Genomic DNA, 11,369 nt, shown 5'->3' on the forward strand with positions numbered 1-11,369 from the left:
CATGTTCAAAAATTGACGGAGATCTGAATTGAAAATTAACAAGTTTTATTTCGAATGCAAGAAGTTAGAGAGTACAAGTTCTGCGCAGGAGAGATGTACTAATGTATCCCCGCCCTCTATGCTGTCCTTCCGGCTTTTATACTGTTCCTCACACACACTCTTACCCTAAACTCTTATTAGCCTTATATGGTCTTTGTCTTTAAGAAGTTGGCCATTCAGCAACCAGATATTCCTCTTCCTGGTATCTGTGTATCTTCTCTTAACAGTTCACCCTTTTTAGATGTTTCAGAGCACGTACACACAGCTCATACATCTTGTGACTCTCCATCACCCCCACCCAAAAACAGGATGCTCTAGCATCCGGTAACATTTCTCTATACTTTGTGCTCATAATAAAGCAGCTAACCCTTTAAAAGAAGAAACCCTTTATGTCTGCATTTGTAAGTAAATGTTTAGCAAAATCTAACAATAAAAAAAAAAAATGCTATGCTTCAACACACACACACACACACACACACACACACACACACACACACACACACACACACACACACACACACACACATATCTATATATAAGTTATCAGTAATATATTTATTGACGCATAAGATAACCATGATAAACACAAAATTAAATGACTTCTATTTTAATTGTCAGGACTGCTGAACTGTAATTGAAATAAACAAGCATTTCAAACAGAATGGTTACAAAAAAGACAAAGATGCAAGAAGTTTTTAACATGTTACTATTATTGACTGTTTGGATTGAAGGCTTATATAAACCCATCTTTTTGATCTGTAAATTAAAATAGTGACAAAATTATATTTAGGAACAAATATCTGAATAATATAAACTACTACACAAAGGGACACAGCATTATCAAGGTCTTCAAATGTTGCTTCAAAGTGTAATAATAATTGCTGTCACACAAGGGGCAGCTTCATATCACCTCACAGGTGTTTGCACAGAAATTGTGCTTTGGCTTTGTGCATAAAACTGCTTACTCACAGAAGTTAACCCCCGCTTTTGGGCAGCCCTCTTCCGACCTCTTTATGCAGCCCAAAGGACCGAGCCGTCCCGGGAGACACCTGCAAATACCCAGAGTTGGACCATGGGCCATATGGCCGTTCAACGCCGGCGCAGACCTGGACAGTCTCGTCCAGCCTGGCACCTCTTTGTGTTTAAAAAGGGATCATTTGTCCCGATGGGCTTTCAACCAAGGCTGAACCTGGACGCGGGCGTCCCACGCGACACTTTTACCACAGGAGACAGGGATCATTTGTCCCAATTGGGGCTTAGCAAAGGCTGAACCTGGACGCGGGCGTCCCACGCGACACTTCTAACAGAGGAGATAGGGATCATTTGTCCCATTCGAAGCTATGTTTTATCACACAGATAGAGGAATAATAAAGACACTGAACACCATATGACCTTTATTGTTCAATTTTTATTTAGGAAGATTCAGAGTCTTCGGTTGCTTCGAGGGGGCGTTTCCCCTTCGAAGGCGGCCATGGCAGCGTCCTCCTGCTAGTTCCCTCCTGAAAAAGAGAAAAGGCCAGTTACCTAACACCACACGTCCCTCTGTTGAGGTCCATGCCAAAAAGGAACTGATTTACCATGGGTGACCCGGGACTCTCTGCCCTCTGGCGCCCCTTCCTTGAGTGGCGTTCTCTGCCCGCTGCCTCCTCCTCCTCCTCCTCCTCCTCCTCCTCCACCAAGGCCCTCTCGAAGAGTCTGCGGTGCTCACGTGCTTGGAGAGGGCCTAGGTGAAGCGCGTAGAACTTGTCTGAGGTTGAGGTATCGTGGCACATGAATTGGGCCACCTTCCTGCGATCCTCGGAAGAATGTGAATTCTTTGCCTGCGTCAGAGACAGACAGACAGACAGAGACTTTTTGTGGTCAAAGCCGCTGGCAGTCATGGGGGTCAGCGGGGGGGCACTGGCATAGATACTCACGTGGGTCGCGATGGCAGTTCGGACGTCAGTGAAGGTGGGCTTGCCGGGAAGCCCCATGCTGGTCCATGCAGATTGAAAATATTTGTTCAGGGTTCGACAGGGACTGGGTCTGGAAGTAAAAAAAAAATAGGAGGCCTGGCTCCCCCCGGGGAGGCTAGCCCGCAGCTGCAAAAACCTCCGGAACCAGCTGTATTCTTCCTTGTTGAGAGACAGCTGAGCCGCGCCGAAGGCTCGGTTTGTCTTGTGCGTGGTGATCTGGGAAAATCAGAGAGAAGATGAGTGAGCCCTACCACTGGTGGCCCCCACATGCAACGTCCCACTCACGTTTATGACATAGGCGGACTCGTCCGGGCTTCTGGAAGCCTCTTGGACCTCCTGGATGGTCAGGTTCTGGAAGACCCCACAGCGATGGCCCGTGATGCAGGTCAGGTAGCCGGTCAGGTAGCCATAGAAGCGCCACTGCTGCCTGGTGTCTGGGCTGGACTCGAGGCCGTCTGACGGAGGGAGGTTAGGGGTTAGACTTTTCCAACAAACCATGTTTACCCCACCAACGGTTTTAAACTTAGCAATAGCCGCTGGTGCCCCAAGGCAAAAAGATAATGTCTGCTCCGGGGCGCCAGCGGCTCGGTCAAACCGAGCGACGTCAGCGTACCCACCCCTTAACCCCCGAATTCGGGGGTTAAGGGGTGGGTACGCTGACGTGGCTTGGTTTGACCGAGAGCCGCTGGCGACCCGGAGCAGACATTATCTTTTTGCCTTGGGGCATCGAGCCACGTCAGCGTACCCACCCCTTAACCCCCATTCGGGGGTTAAGGGGAGGGTACGCTGACGTGGCTCGGTTTGACCGAGAGCCGCTGGCGCCCCGGAGCAGACATTATCTTTTTGCCTTGGGGCACCGAGCCACGTCAGCGTACCCACCCCTTAACCCCCATTCGGGGGCTAAGGGGTGGGTACGCTGACGTGGCTCGGTTTGACCGAGAGCCGTTGGTGCCCTGGAGCAGAAGAGGGAAGAACGGAGAGCAGGTCAGCGTTTCCACCGCCACTGGTGGAAACGCAGACCGGCGGGGACCAAACACTCACCTAGAAGGGCAGGTATTTTTCTCCCAGCCGTCCGATGGCAGCGTAGCAGCGTGGCTTTGGAGATGAGTCTGCCTTCTTTGGCTTGCTTGGTCCTAACCTCGTGCACCACGACGCGGCGGCGTATGCCGCGAATGAGAGCTCGAAGCTCCCTGCGAATCAGCACCAGGGTGGTACTGGAGAGGCGGCAGGAGGCCGGCGGGGTTTCGGAGAGATAATCCAGGAACTGCGCCACGTTCTTCAGGTAGTGCTGCCTCGTGGGCTCGGCCATGCCCGTTTGGCCTAGCAGGGCAGACCAGGCTCGGATGCGCGCCGGTTGGTTGAGGAAGGACAAGGTTTCTGGGTCCGCGTGGCCTGTCGCCATGAAGCCTAGGAAGGCCTTGACCCTCGCCAGTTTGGAGGCCACGTTATTCCGCAGACGGGCGGTGGGCTCGCTCCCCAATTGGAAACCCTCGAACTCTGCCAAAAGCAAGTCTGCAGAACGGGGGCGAAAGTCAAAAGTCAGCCTAGACGACATACACCCACCACCAGCCCAACAGAGAAGTGCCATAACCATACTCAACTCAAGGCGCGGGCGTGGTCCGGGTACGGGTACTTTGTTGGATCGTAGGCTTCCACAGGCCCGGAGGCCGCCCGGAGACCTCGGGCCGCCCCTCGCCCGGGGGCCGGCCCTCGCCCGGGGGCGGGGTCGGGGGATGGTGCCGGCGGGGCAGGACACGACCTTGCCCGCCTGCTCTTCCTCCCCTCTTCCCCCCTCCTCAACTCTCGATAGCGGCGGGCGAATTGGAGCTGGGCGGACCTCACCTTGTCCACCTGCTTGCGGAGCTCTGAGAGCTGGGCCTGTATGCGCTCCGTTGCGAGCCTGCAGCGGGGGTCGGCGCAGGGACGCTCGGCTTCCGGGCCGTCTGGTTCCCGTTCCTCCTCGGAGGACGACGCCAGCCGAGACACCACGGGTACCGTCGGTTGAGTGGACCGCAACCACCGCAACTCTCGAGCCACTTTCCGACGCCTCGCTCGGCCCATAGCCTCCTTCCTGGCCGAGACGGAGAGCTCGGCGTGCTGCTTCAGGTGTCTGTCTAGGCGGGCCGGCGTCCTCCGGCAGCCGGGCACCGGGCACGCCGTCTTCCGCATGTCCACGCGCCCAGCGGCGAGCGCCAGCAAAAGCCTCTTCTCGTCCGCGTTCGACACCTTGTGAACCGCAGACAGGTGCGGCGAGAGGCGGCTGTAGACGTTGAAGCAGAGCGCACATTCGGCCATGACCGTCCAAGACCAAGGCTGGAGGGAGAGAGACCCACATGCCGCGTGGAGCGGTTTAAAAGATGGCGGACGAAGCGTCCGCTTCCGCGTCAGCGACGCTGGTTCCCCCTCCCCCTCTTAAAGGGGAAGGACCGATACCTACGAGATCCCTTTGATCCAACTTGTATGGAAGCAGTTGTTACGACTTTTGGTGGATTTTTGTCCCAGGAACAACGCACCATTTCAGGCAGCCTCACCGTGCCAGCAGCGGGGACTTTCGCTGCTTTTTGATTTATTCCCCTTTTCCCACACAAAGGGATGGGCATGAGCCCCGCCGAACACGCACCGTTTTGGGCAGCTTGTTCTGCGCCAGCCCGCAGGGGGCTTTTTTGCATAAAGCTTTTTATAGTTCCCTTCTCTGCCCCCACAAAGGGATGGCATGAGCCCGGCCAAACACGCACAGTTTTGGGCAGCTTGGACTGCGCCAGCCCGCGGGGGGCTTTTTGAATAAGCCTTTTTATAGTTCCCTTTTCTGCCCCCACAAAGGGATGGCATGAGCCCGGCCGAACACGCAACGTTTTGGGCAGCTTGGACTGCACCAGCCGCGGGGGCTTTTTATACATGGCTTTTTCCCACTTTCAAAGCAGTGTCGTAGAACCCCATCGAACACGCACCTTTTCCGGGGCTCACCGCATCATGAACCGCAACCATCAAAAAGGAGGGGCCAGACCGTAAGCCCGGACACCACTGACCCCGGCTTGTTTCACCTCGCCAGAGACTACTAGCGGCCACCCTCCGCCTCCACCAGCCACCCCCACACACCTCCGGGGGAGAGGGGTAGGGGGGGTCAGGTGGGGCAAAGGCGGGAAAGGGGGGGGTTGTGTGCGGAGGGACACCCCCCCACGCCTCCCTCACAGCACGCCCGAGGCAGGGAGGAACCAACCACACCCATAGAGGCCGACCCACCCATGTTGGGGCAGGTGTGCCGGGCAGGGGCCTAACCCATGGGGCGTCAAAACAAGCTCCTATCGATCAGCGTGCTTGGTGCAGGCGCGAAATGGTCAAAACCTAAGTCCAACTTTCTCAAAGCTGCCCAACCGTCAGAACCTAAGTCCACATTTCTTCGCCGTCGCCGAATTCTCGATGGGAGGTCAGAGACAATCGGCGCCGGACAGGCACCTCCAGGCGCGGGACGTCCCGAAAAAGGGGTCTCCCTTCGGGCATGGCTTGGCGGGCTGGGGCCTGGGTCTCATAAAGTACCCCGGTGAGCGTCGCCAAGCCCTTGCCACCGGCCGTTCCCGAGACCAACCATCTTCATCATGGCCCCAAATGGACTTTGGTTTCAAAAGCTTGCTGGAAAGACCTACCATCATCCCAAATGCTGATGCTGACACCCAGGGCCACCGCTCCCACCCCCTTTCCCCCAGGGCCCACACCCTTTCCGGGGGCAGGGGCCCACGTCAGAGGGGCTGGAGCCCCTGACTCCCAAGGCCACCACTGACAGCCCCTTTCCCCCAGGGCCCACACCCTGTCCGGGGGCAAGGGCCCACACCCTGTCCGGGGGCCGGGGCCCAGGTTACAGGGGCTGGAGCCCCTGACTCCCAAAGCCACCACTGACAGCCCCTTTCCCCCAGGGCCCACACCCTTTCCGGGGGCAGGGGCCCAGGTTACAGGGGCTGGAGCCCCTGACTCCCAAAGCCACCACTGACAGCCCCTTTCCCCCAGGGCCCACACCCTTTCCGGGGGCAGGGGCCCAGGTTAGAGGGGCTGGAGCCCCTGACTCCCAAGGCCACCACTGACAGCCCCTTTCCCCCAGGGCCCACACCCTGTCCGGGGGCAAGGGCCCACACCCTGTCCGGGGGCCGGGGCCCAGGTTACAGGGGCTGGAGCCCCTGACTCCCAAAGCCACCACTGACAGCCCCTTTCCCCCAGGGCCCACACCCTTTCCGGGGGCAGGGGCCCAGGTTACAGGGGCTGGAGCCCCTGACTCCCAAAGCCACCACTGACAGCCCCTTTCCCCCAGGGCCCACACCCTTTCCGGGGGCAGGGGCCCAGGTTAGAGGGGCTGGAGCCCCTGACTCCCAAGGCCACCACTGACAGCCCCTTTCCCCCAGGGCCCACACCCTTTCCGGGGGCAGGGGCCCACGTCAGAGGGGCTGGAACCCCTGACTCCCAAGGCCACCACTGACAGCCCCTTTCCCCCAGGACCCACACCCTGTCCGGGGGCAAGGGCCCACACCCTGTCCGGGGGCCGGGGCCCAGGTTACAGGGGCTGGAGCCCCTGACTCCCAAGGCCACCACTGACACCCCCTTTCCCCCAGGGCCCACACCCTTTCCGGGGGCAGGGGCCCACGTCAGAGGGGCTGGAACCCCTGACTCCCAAGGCCACCACTGACAGCCCCTTTCCCCCAGGACCCACACCCTGTCCGGGGGCAAGGGCCCACACCCTTTCCGGGGGCAGGGGCCCAGGTTACAGGGGCTGGAGCCCCTGACTCCCAAGGCCACCACTGACAGCCCCTTTCCCCCAGGGCCCACACCCTTTCCGGGGGCAGGGGCCCACGTCAGAGGGGCTGGAACCCCTGACTCCCAAGGCCACCACTGACAGCCCCTTTCCCCCAGGACCCACACCCTGTCCGGGGGCAAGGGCCCACACCCTTTCCGGGGGCAGGGGCCCAGGTTACAGGGGCTGGAGCCCCTGACTCCCAAGGCCACCACTGACAGCCCCTTTCCCCCAGGGCCCACACCCTGTCCGGGGGCAGGGGCCCACGTCAGAGGGGCTGGAACCCCTGACTCCCAAGGCCACCACTGACAGCCCCTTTCCCCCAGGACCCACACCCTGTCCGGGGGCAAGGGCCCACACCCTTTCCGGGGGCAGGGGCCCAGGTTACAGGGGCTGGAGCCCCTGACTCCCAAGGCCACCACTGACAGCCCCTTTCCCCCAGGGCCCACACCCTTTCCGGGGGCAGGGGCCCACGTCAGAGGGGCTGGAACCCCTGACTCCCAAGGCCACCACTGACAGCCCCTTTCCCCCAGGACCCACACCCTGTCCGGGGGCAAGGGCCCACACCCTGTCCGGGGGCCGGGGCCCAGGTTACAGGGGCTGGAGCCCCTGACTCCCAAGGCCACCACTGACACCCCCTTTCCCCCAGGGCCCACACCCTTTCCGGGGGCAGGGGCCCACGTCAGAGGGGCTGGAGCCCCTGACACCCAGGGCCACCACTCCCACCCCCTGTCCCCCAGGGCCCGCACCCTTTCCGGGGCAAGCACCGGGCCCAAAGGGTCTTCTAGTTTGACACCTGCTCACCAGCAGACCCCGGGCACCCCACACTTAAGCCACGAACATTGACTTAGCTAGTGGCACTCGCTACGCAGACGTGTCGTTGGTGAACCATCTGGATGTGGGGAACCACCCTCTCCATCACCTCGCCCGTACTGTGGTACAGAGATAGCTCGGGGGCACCAGCCTTTCCCACTACCGCCACCCGGCACAGTGCTCAATTTGTTGAGGCGGCTGGGGTGCACCAGCGGCACGTAGTTCCAGGGGCGTTCAATATGGGAGTTTTGTGCTTGCCTTCTTCCAGTGTCGGACGTTCGCCCCGGCCAAGGCCAAGGCCAAGGCCAAGGCCAAGGCCAAGGCCAAGGCCAAGGCCAAGGCCAACAGCACTGGCCGGGTTCGGGGCACTGTCTTTGGGCAAGACTTAAATGTCTGAACCGCTTGGTTGGGGCGGGACCCCCACCCTCCAAGGCCAACGGCGCTGGCCTGGATCGGGACACTTTTGTGGGCAAGCCTTTAATGTCTGAACCGCTTGTTTGGGGCGGGACCCCCACCCCCCAATGCCAGCGGCGCTGGCCGGGATCGGGGCACTATCTCGGGGCAAGCCTTTAATGTCTGACCCGCTTGTTTGGGGCGGGATCCCTACCCCCCAATGCCAGCGGCGCTGGCCGGGATCGGGGCACTATCTCGGGGCAAGCCTTTAATGTCTGAACCGCTTGTTTGGGGCGGGACCCCCACCCCCCAATGCCAGCGGCGCTGGCCGGGATCGGGGCACTATCTCAGGGCAAGCCTTTAATGTCTGACCCGCTTGTTTGGGGCGGGATCCCTACCCCCCAATGCCAGCGGCGCTGGCCGGGATCGGGGCACTATCTCGGGGCAAGCCTTTAATGTCTGAACCGGTTGTTTGGGGCGGGACCCCCACCCCCCAATGCCAGCGGCGCTGGCCGGGATCGGGGCACTATCTCGGGGCAAGCCTTTAATGTCTGACCCGCTTGTTTGGGGCGGGATCCCTACCCCCCAATGCCAGCGGCGCTGGCCGGGATCGGGGCACTATCTCGGGGCAAGCCTTTAATGTCTGAACCGCTTGTTTGGGGCAGGACCCCCACCCCCCAATGCCAGCGGCGCTGGCTGGGATCGGGGCGCTGTCTTTGGGCCTGACTTCAATGTCTGAACCGCTTGGTTGGGGCGGGACCCCCATGCCCCCAATGACAATGGCGCTGGCCGGGATCGGGACACTTTTGCGGGCAGCCAGCCAAGCCATTGACCCCCCTGGGTCGTTCAAACGCAAAGCCGCCAAAACCTAAGTCCACATTTCTACGCCTTCCCCGAATTCCAGATGGCAGGTCAGAGACAATCAGCCCCAGACAGGCACCTCCAGGCGCGGGACATCCCGGAAAAGGGGTCTCCCGTCGGGCATGGCTTGGCGGGATGGGGCCTGGGTCTCACCAAGTACTCCGGTGAGCGTTGACACTAGCCACGCGAATTCTCGCTCAATCAACTGTGTCACTGGTGCCCCTGGAACCCCCCTCGCCGCACCAGAGCCAACAGTGCTCGCCCGGGGTCGGGGCACTGTTCCTGGGTAAACCTGCATGTCTCAGCCCCTTGGCTGGGTTTCCCCATGCCCACGGGCGCCCTCCAGCTCGCCCGGGGTCGGGGCACTGTTCCTGGGTAAGCCTGCAATGTCTCAGCCCCTTGGCTGGGTTTCCCCATGCCCACGGGCGCCCACCAGCTCGCCCGGGGTCGGGGCACTGTTCCTGGGTAAGCCTGCAATGTCTCAGCCCCTTGGCTGGGTTTCCCCATGCCCACGGGCGCCCACCAGCTCGCCCGGGGTCGGGGCACTGTTCCTGGGTAAACCTGCAATGTCTCAGCCCCTTGGCTGGGTTTCCCCATGCCCATGGGCGCCCTCCAGCTCGCCCGGGGTCGGTGCACTGTTCCTGGGTAAGCCTGCAATGTCTCAGCCCCTTGGCTGGGTTTCCCCATGCCCACGGGCGCCCACCAGCTCGCCCGGGGTCGGGGCACTGTTCCTGGGTAAGCCTGCAATGTCTCAGCCCCTTGGCTGGGTTTCCCCATGCCCACGGGCGCCCACCAGCTCGCCCGGGGTCGGGGCACTGTTCCTGGGTAAGCCAGCCTGGCCATTGAACCCCTGGTTCGTTCAAACGCAAAGCCGCCAAAACCTAAGTCCACATTTCTACGCCTTCCCCGAATTCCAGATGGCAGGTCAGAGACAATCAGCCCCAGACAGGCACCTCCAGGCGCGGGACATCCCGGAAAAGGGGTCTCCCGTCGGGCATGGCTTGGCGGGATGGGGGCCTGGGTCTCACCAAGTACTCCGGTGAGCGTTGACACTAGCCACGCGAATTCTCGCTCAATCAACTGTGTCACTGGTGCCCCTGGAACCCCCCTCGCCGCACCAGAGCCAACAGTGCTCGCCCGGGGTCGGGGCACTGTTCCTGGGTAAGCCTGCAATGTCTCAGCCCCTTGGCTGGGTTTCCCCATGCCCACGGGCGCTCGCCAGCTCGCCCGGGGTCGGGGTCGGGGCACTGTTCCTGGGTAAGCCTGCAATGTCTCAGCCCCTTGGCTGGGTTTCCCCATGCCCACGGGCGCCCTCCAGCTCGCCCGGGGTCGGGGCACTGTTCCTGGGTAAACCTGCAATGTCTCAGCCCCTTGGCTGGGTTTCCCCATGCCCACGGGCGCCCTCCAGCTCGCCCGGGGTCGGTGCACTGTTCCTGGGTAAGCCTGCAATGTCTCAGCCCCTTGGCTGGGTTTCCCCATGCCCACGGGCGCCCACCAGCTCGCCCGGGGTCGGGGCACTGTTCCTGGGTAAGCCTGCAATGTCTCAGCCCCTTGGCTGGGTTTCCCCATGCCCACGGGCGCCCACCAGCTCGCCCGGGGTCGGGGCACTGTTCCTGGGTAAGCCTGCAATGTCTCAGCCCCTTGGCTGGGTTTCCCCATGCCCACGGGCGCCCTCCAGCTCGCCCGGGGTCGGGGCACTGTTCCTGGGTAAGCCAGCCTGGCCATTGAACCCCTGGTTCGTTCAAACGCAAAGCCGCCAAAACCTAAGTCCACATTTCTACGCCTTCCCCGAATTCCAGATGGCAGGTCAGAGACAATCAGCCCCGGACAGGCACCTCCAGGCGCGTGACATCCCGGAAAAGGGGTCTCCCGTCGGGCATGGCTTGGCGGGCTGGGGCCTGGGTCTCACCAAGTACCCCGTCGAGCGCCGACACCACCAGCCACGCTAATTCTCACTCACCCAACTGTGTCACTGGATCCCCAAATGGACTTGATCGTCTTTTCAAAAGCTGGCTGGAAAGACCAACCATCATCCAAATGAGGCTTTGTTGTTCCAATCAATTATTTTACTTCCTCTAGTACTGACAGTCACCAAGTGGAAATCTACAGTAGCTGCATGAATTAAGCACTGGAAGATTTTTATCACTGGACAACTGATTCCCTTTGAATGTGCAGTCATTTTTAAAGCTAATTTGATGACTAAACATTTTGTACCGGAGTGGCTTGTTTTAATTTAAGAATTATGAGACTGGACCATGGCCTGTGTGTTTGTTTTAGCATTCAGCCAACAGTTGTTGAGAGAGCACCTCATGTTACAGTAGTTACACAAAGCCAATTCCAAAAAGTTGGGATGTTTTGTAAAATGCAATGAAATCAAGAGTCAATGATTTGTTAATTCTCTTTAACTTATTTAATTGACAAACATATGAAGAAAAGATTTTCAGTATTTTCTCTGACAAACTTAAAATGTATTTTGTAAATGTAAGCAATTTCAGATTTTGATGCATGGCTGCATATTTCTAAAAACTTGGGAC

At 59.7% G+C, this 11,369-nt stretch overlaps 1 protein-coding gene across 1 annotated transcript; it reads right to left on the minus strand.

The window, feature by feature from the left end:
• Window positions 1–1,427: 1,427 nt before the first annotated feature.
• LOC130221266 (uncharacterized) lies at window positions 1,428–5,713 on the minus strand. Its single transcript, XM_056453669.1, has 5 exons — window positions 3,036–5,713; window positions 2,280–2,449; window positions 1,956–2,210; window positions 1,617–1,859; window positions 1,428–1,538 (listed from the first exon to the last, which is right to left on the minus strand). The coding sequence occupies exons 1-5, from the start codon at window positions 4,327–4,329 to the stop codon at window positions 1,452–1,454; spliced, it is 2,049 nt and encodes a 682-aa protein (XP_056309644.1). The 5' UTR covers window positions 4,330–5,713; the 3' UTR covers window positions 1,428–1,451.
• Between the last annotated feature and the right edge of the window lie 5,656 nt (window positions 5,714–11,369).

Source organism: Danio aesculapii, chromosome 3, assembly GCF_903798145.1.
Source record: "Danio aesculapii chromosome 3, fDanAes4.1, whole genome shotgun sequence".
In the NCBI taxonomy this organism is placed as follows: domain Eukaryota; kingdom Metazoa; phylum Chordata; class Actinopteri; order Cypriniformes; family Danionidae; genus Danio; species Danio aesculapii.

Excerpts from the sequence above, each read along its gene's own strand:
- LOC130221266 (XM_056453669.1), bottom strand. The coding sequence starts at position 4,329 with ATGTGGGTCTCTCTCCCTCCAGCCTTGGTCTTGGACGGTCATGGCCGA. Across the intron at positions 1,860-1,955 it reads GAACTGCCATCGCGACCCAC|GCAAAGAATTCACATTCTTC; the intron begins GTGAGTATCTAT and ends TCTCTGACGCAG. Across the intron at positions 1,539-1,616 it reads AGAGTCCCGGGTCACCCATG|GAGGGAACTAGCAGGAGGAC; the intron begins GTAAATCAGTTC and ends TCTCTTTTTCAG.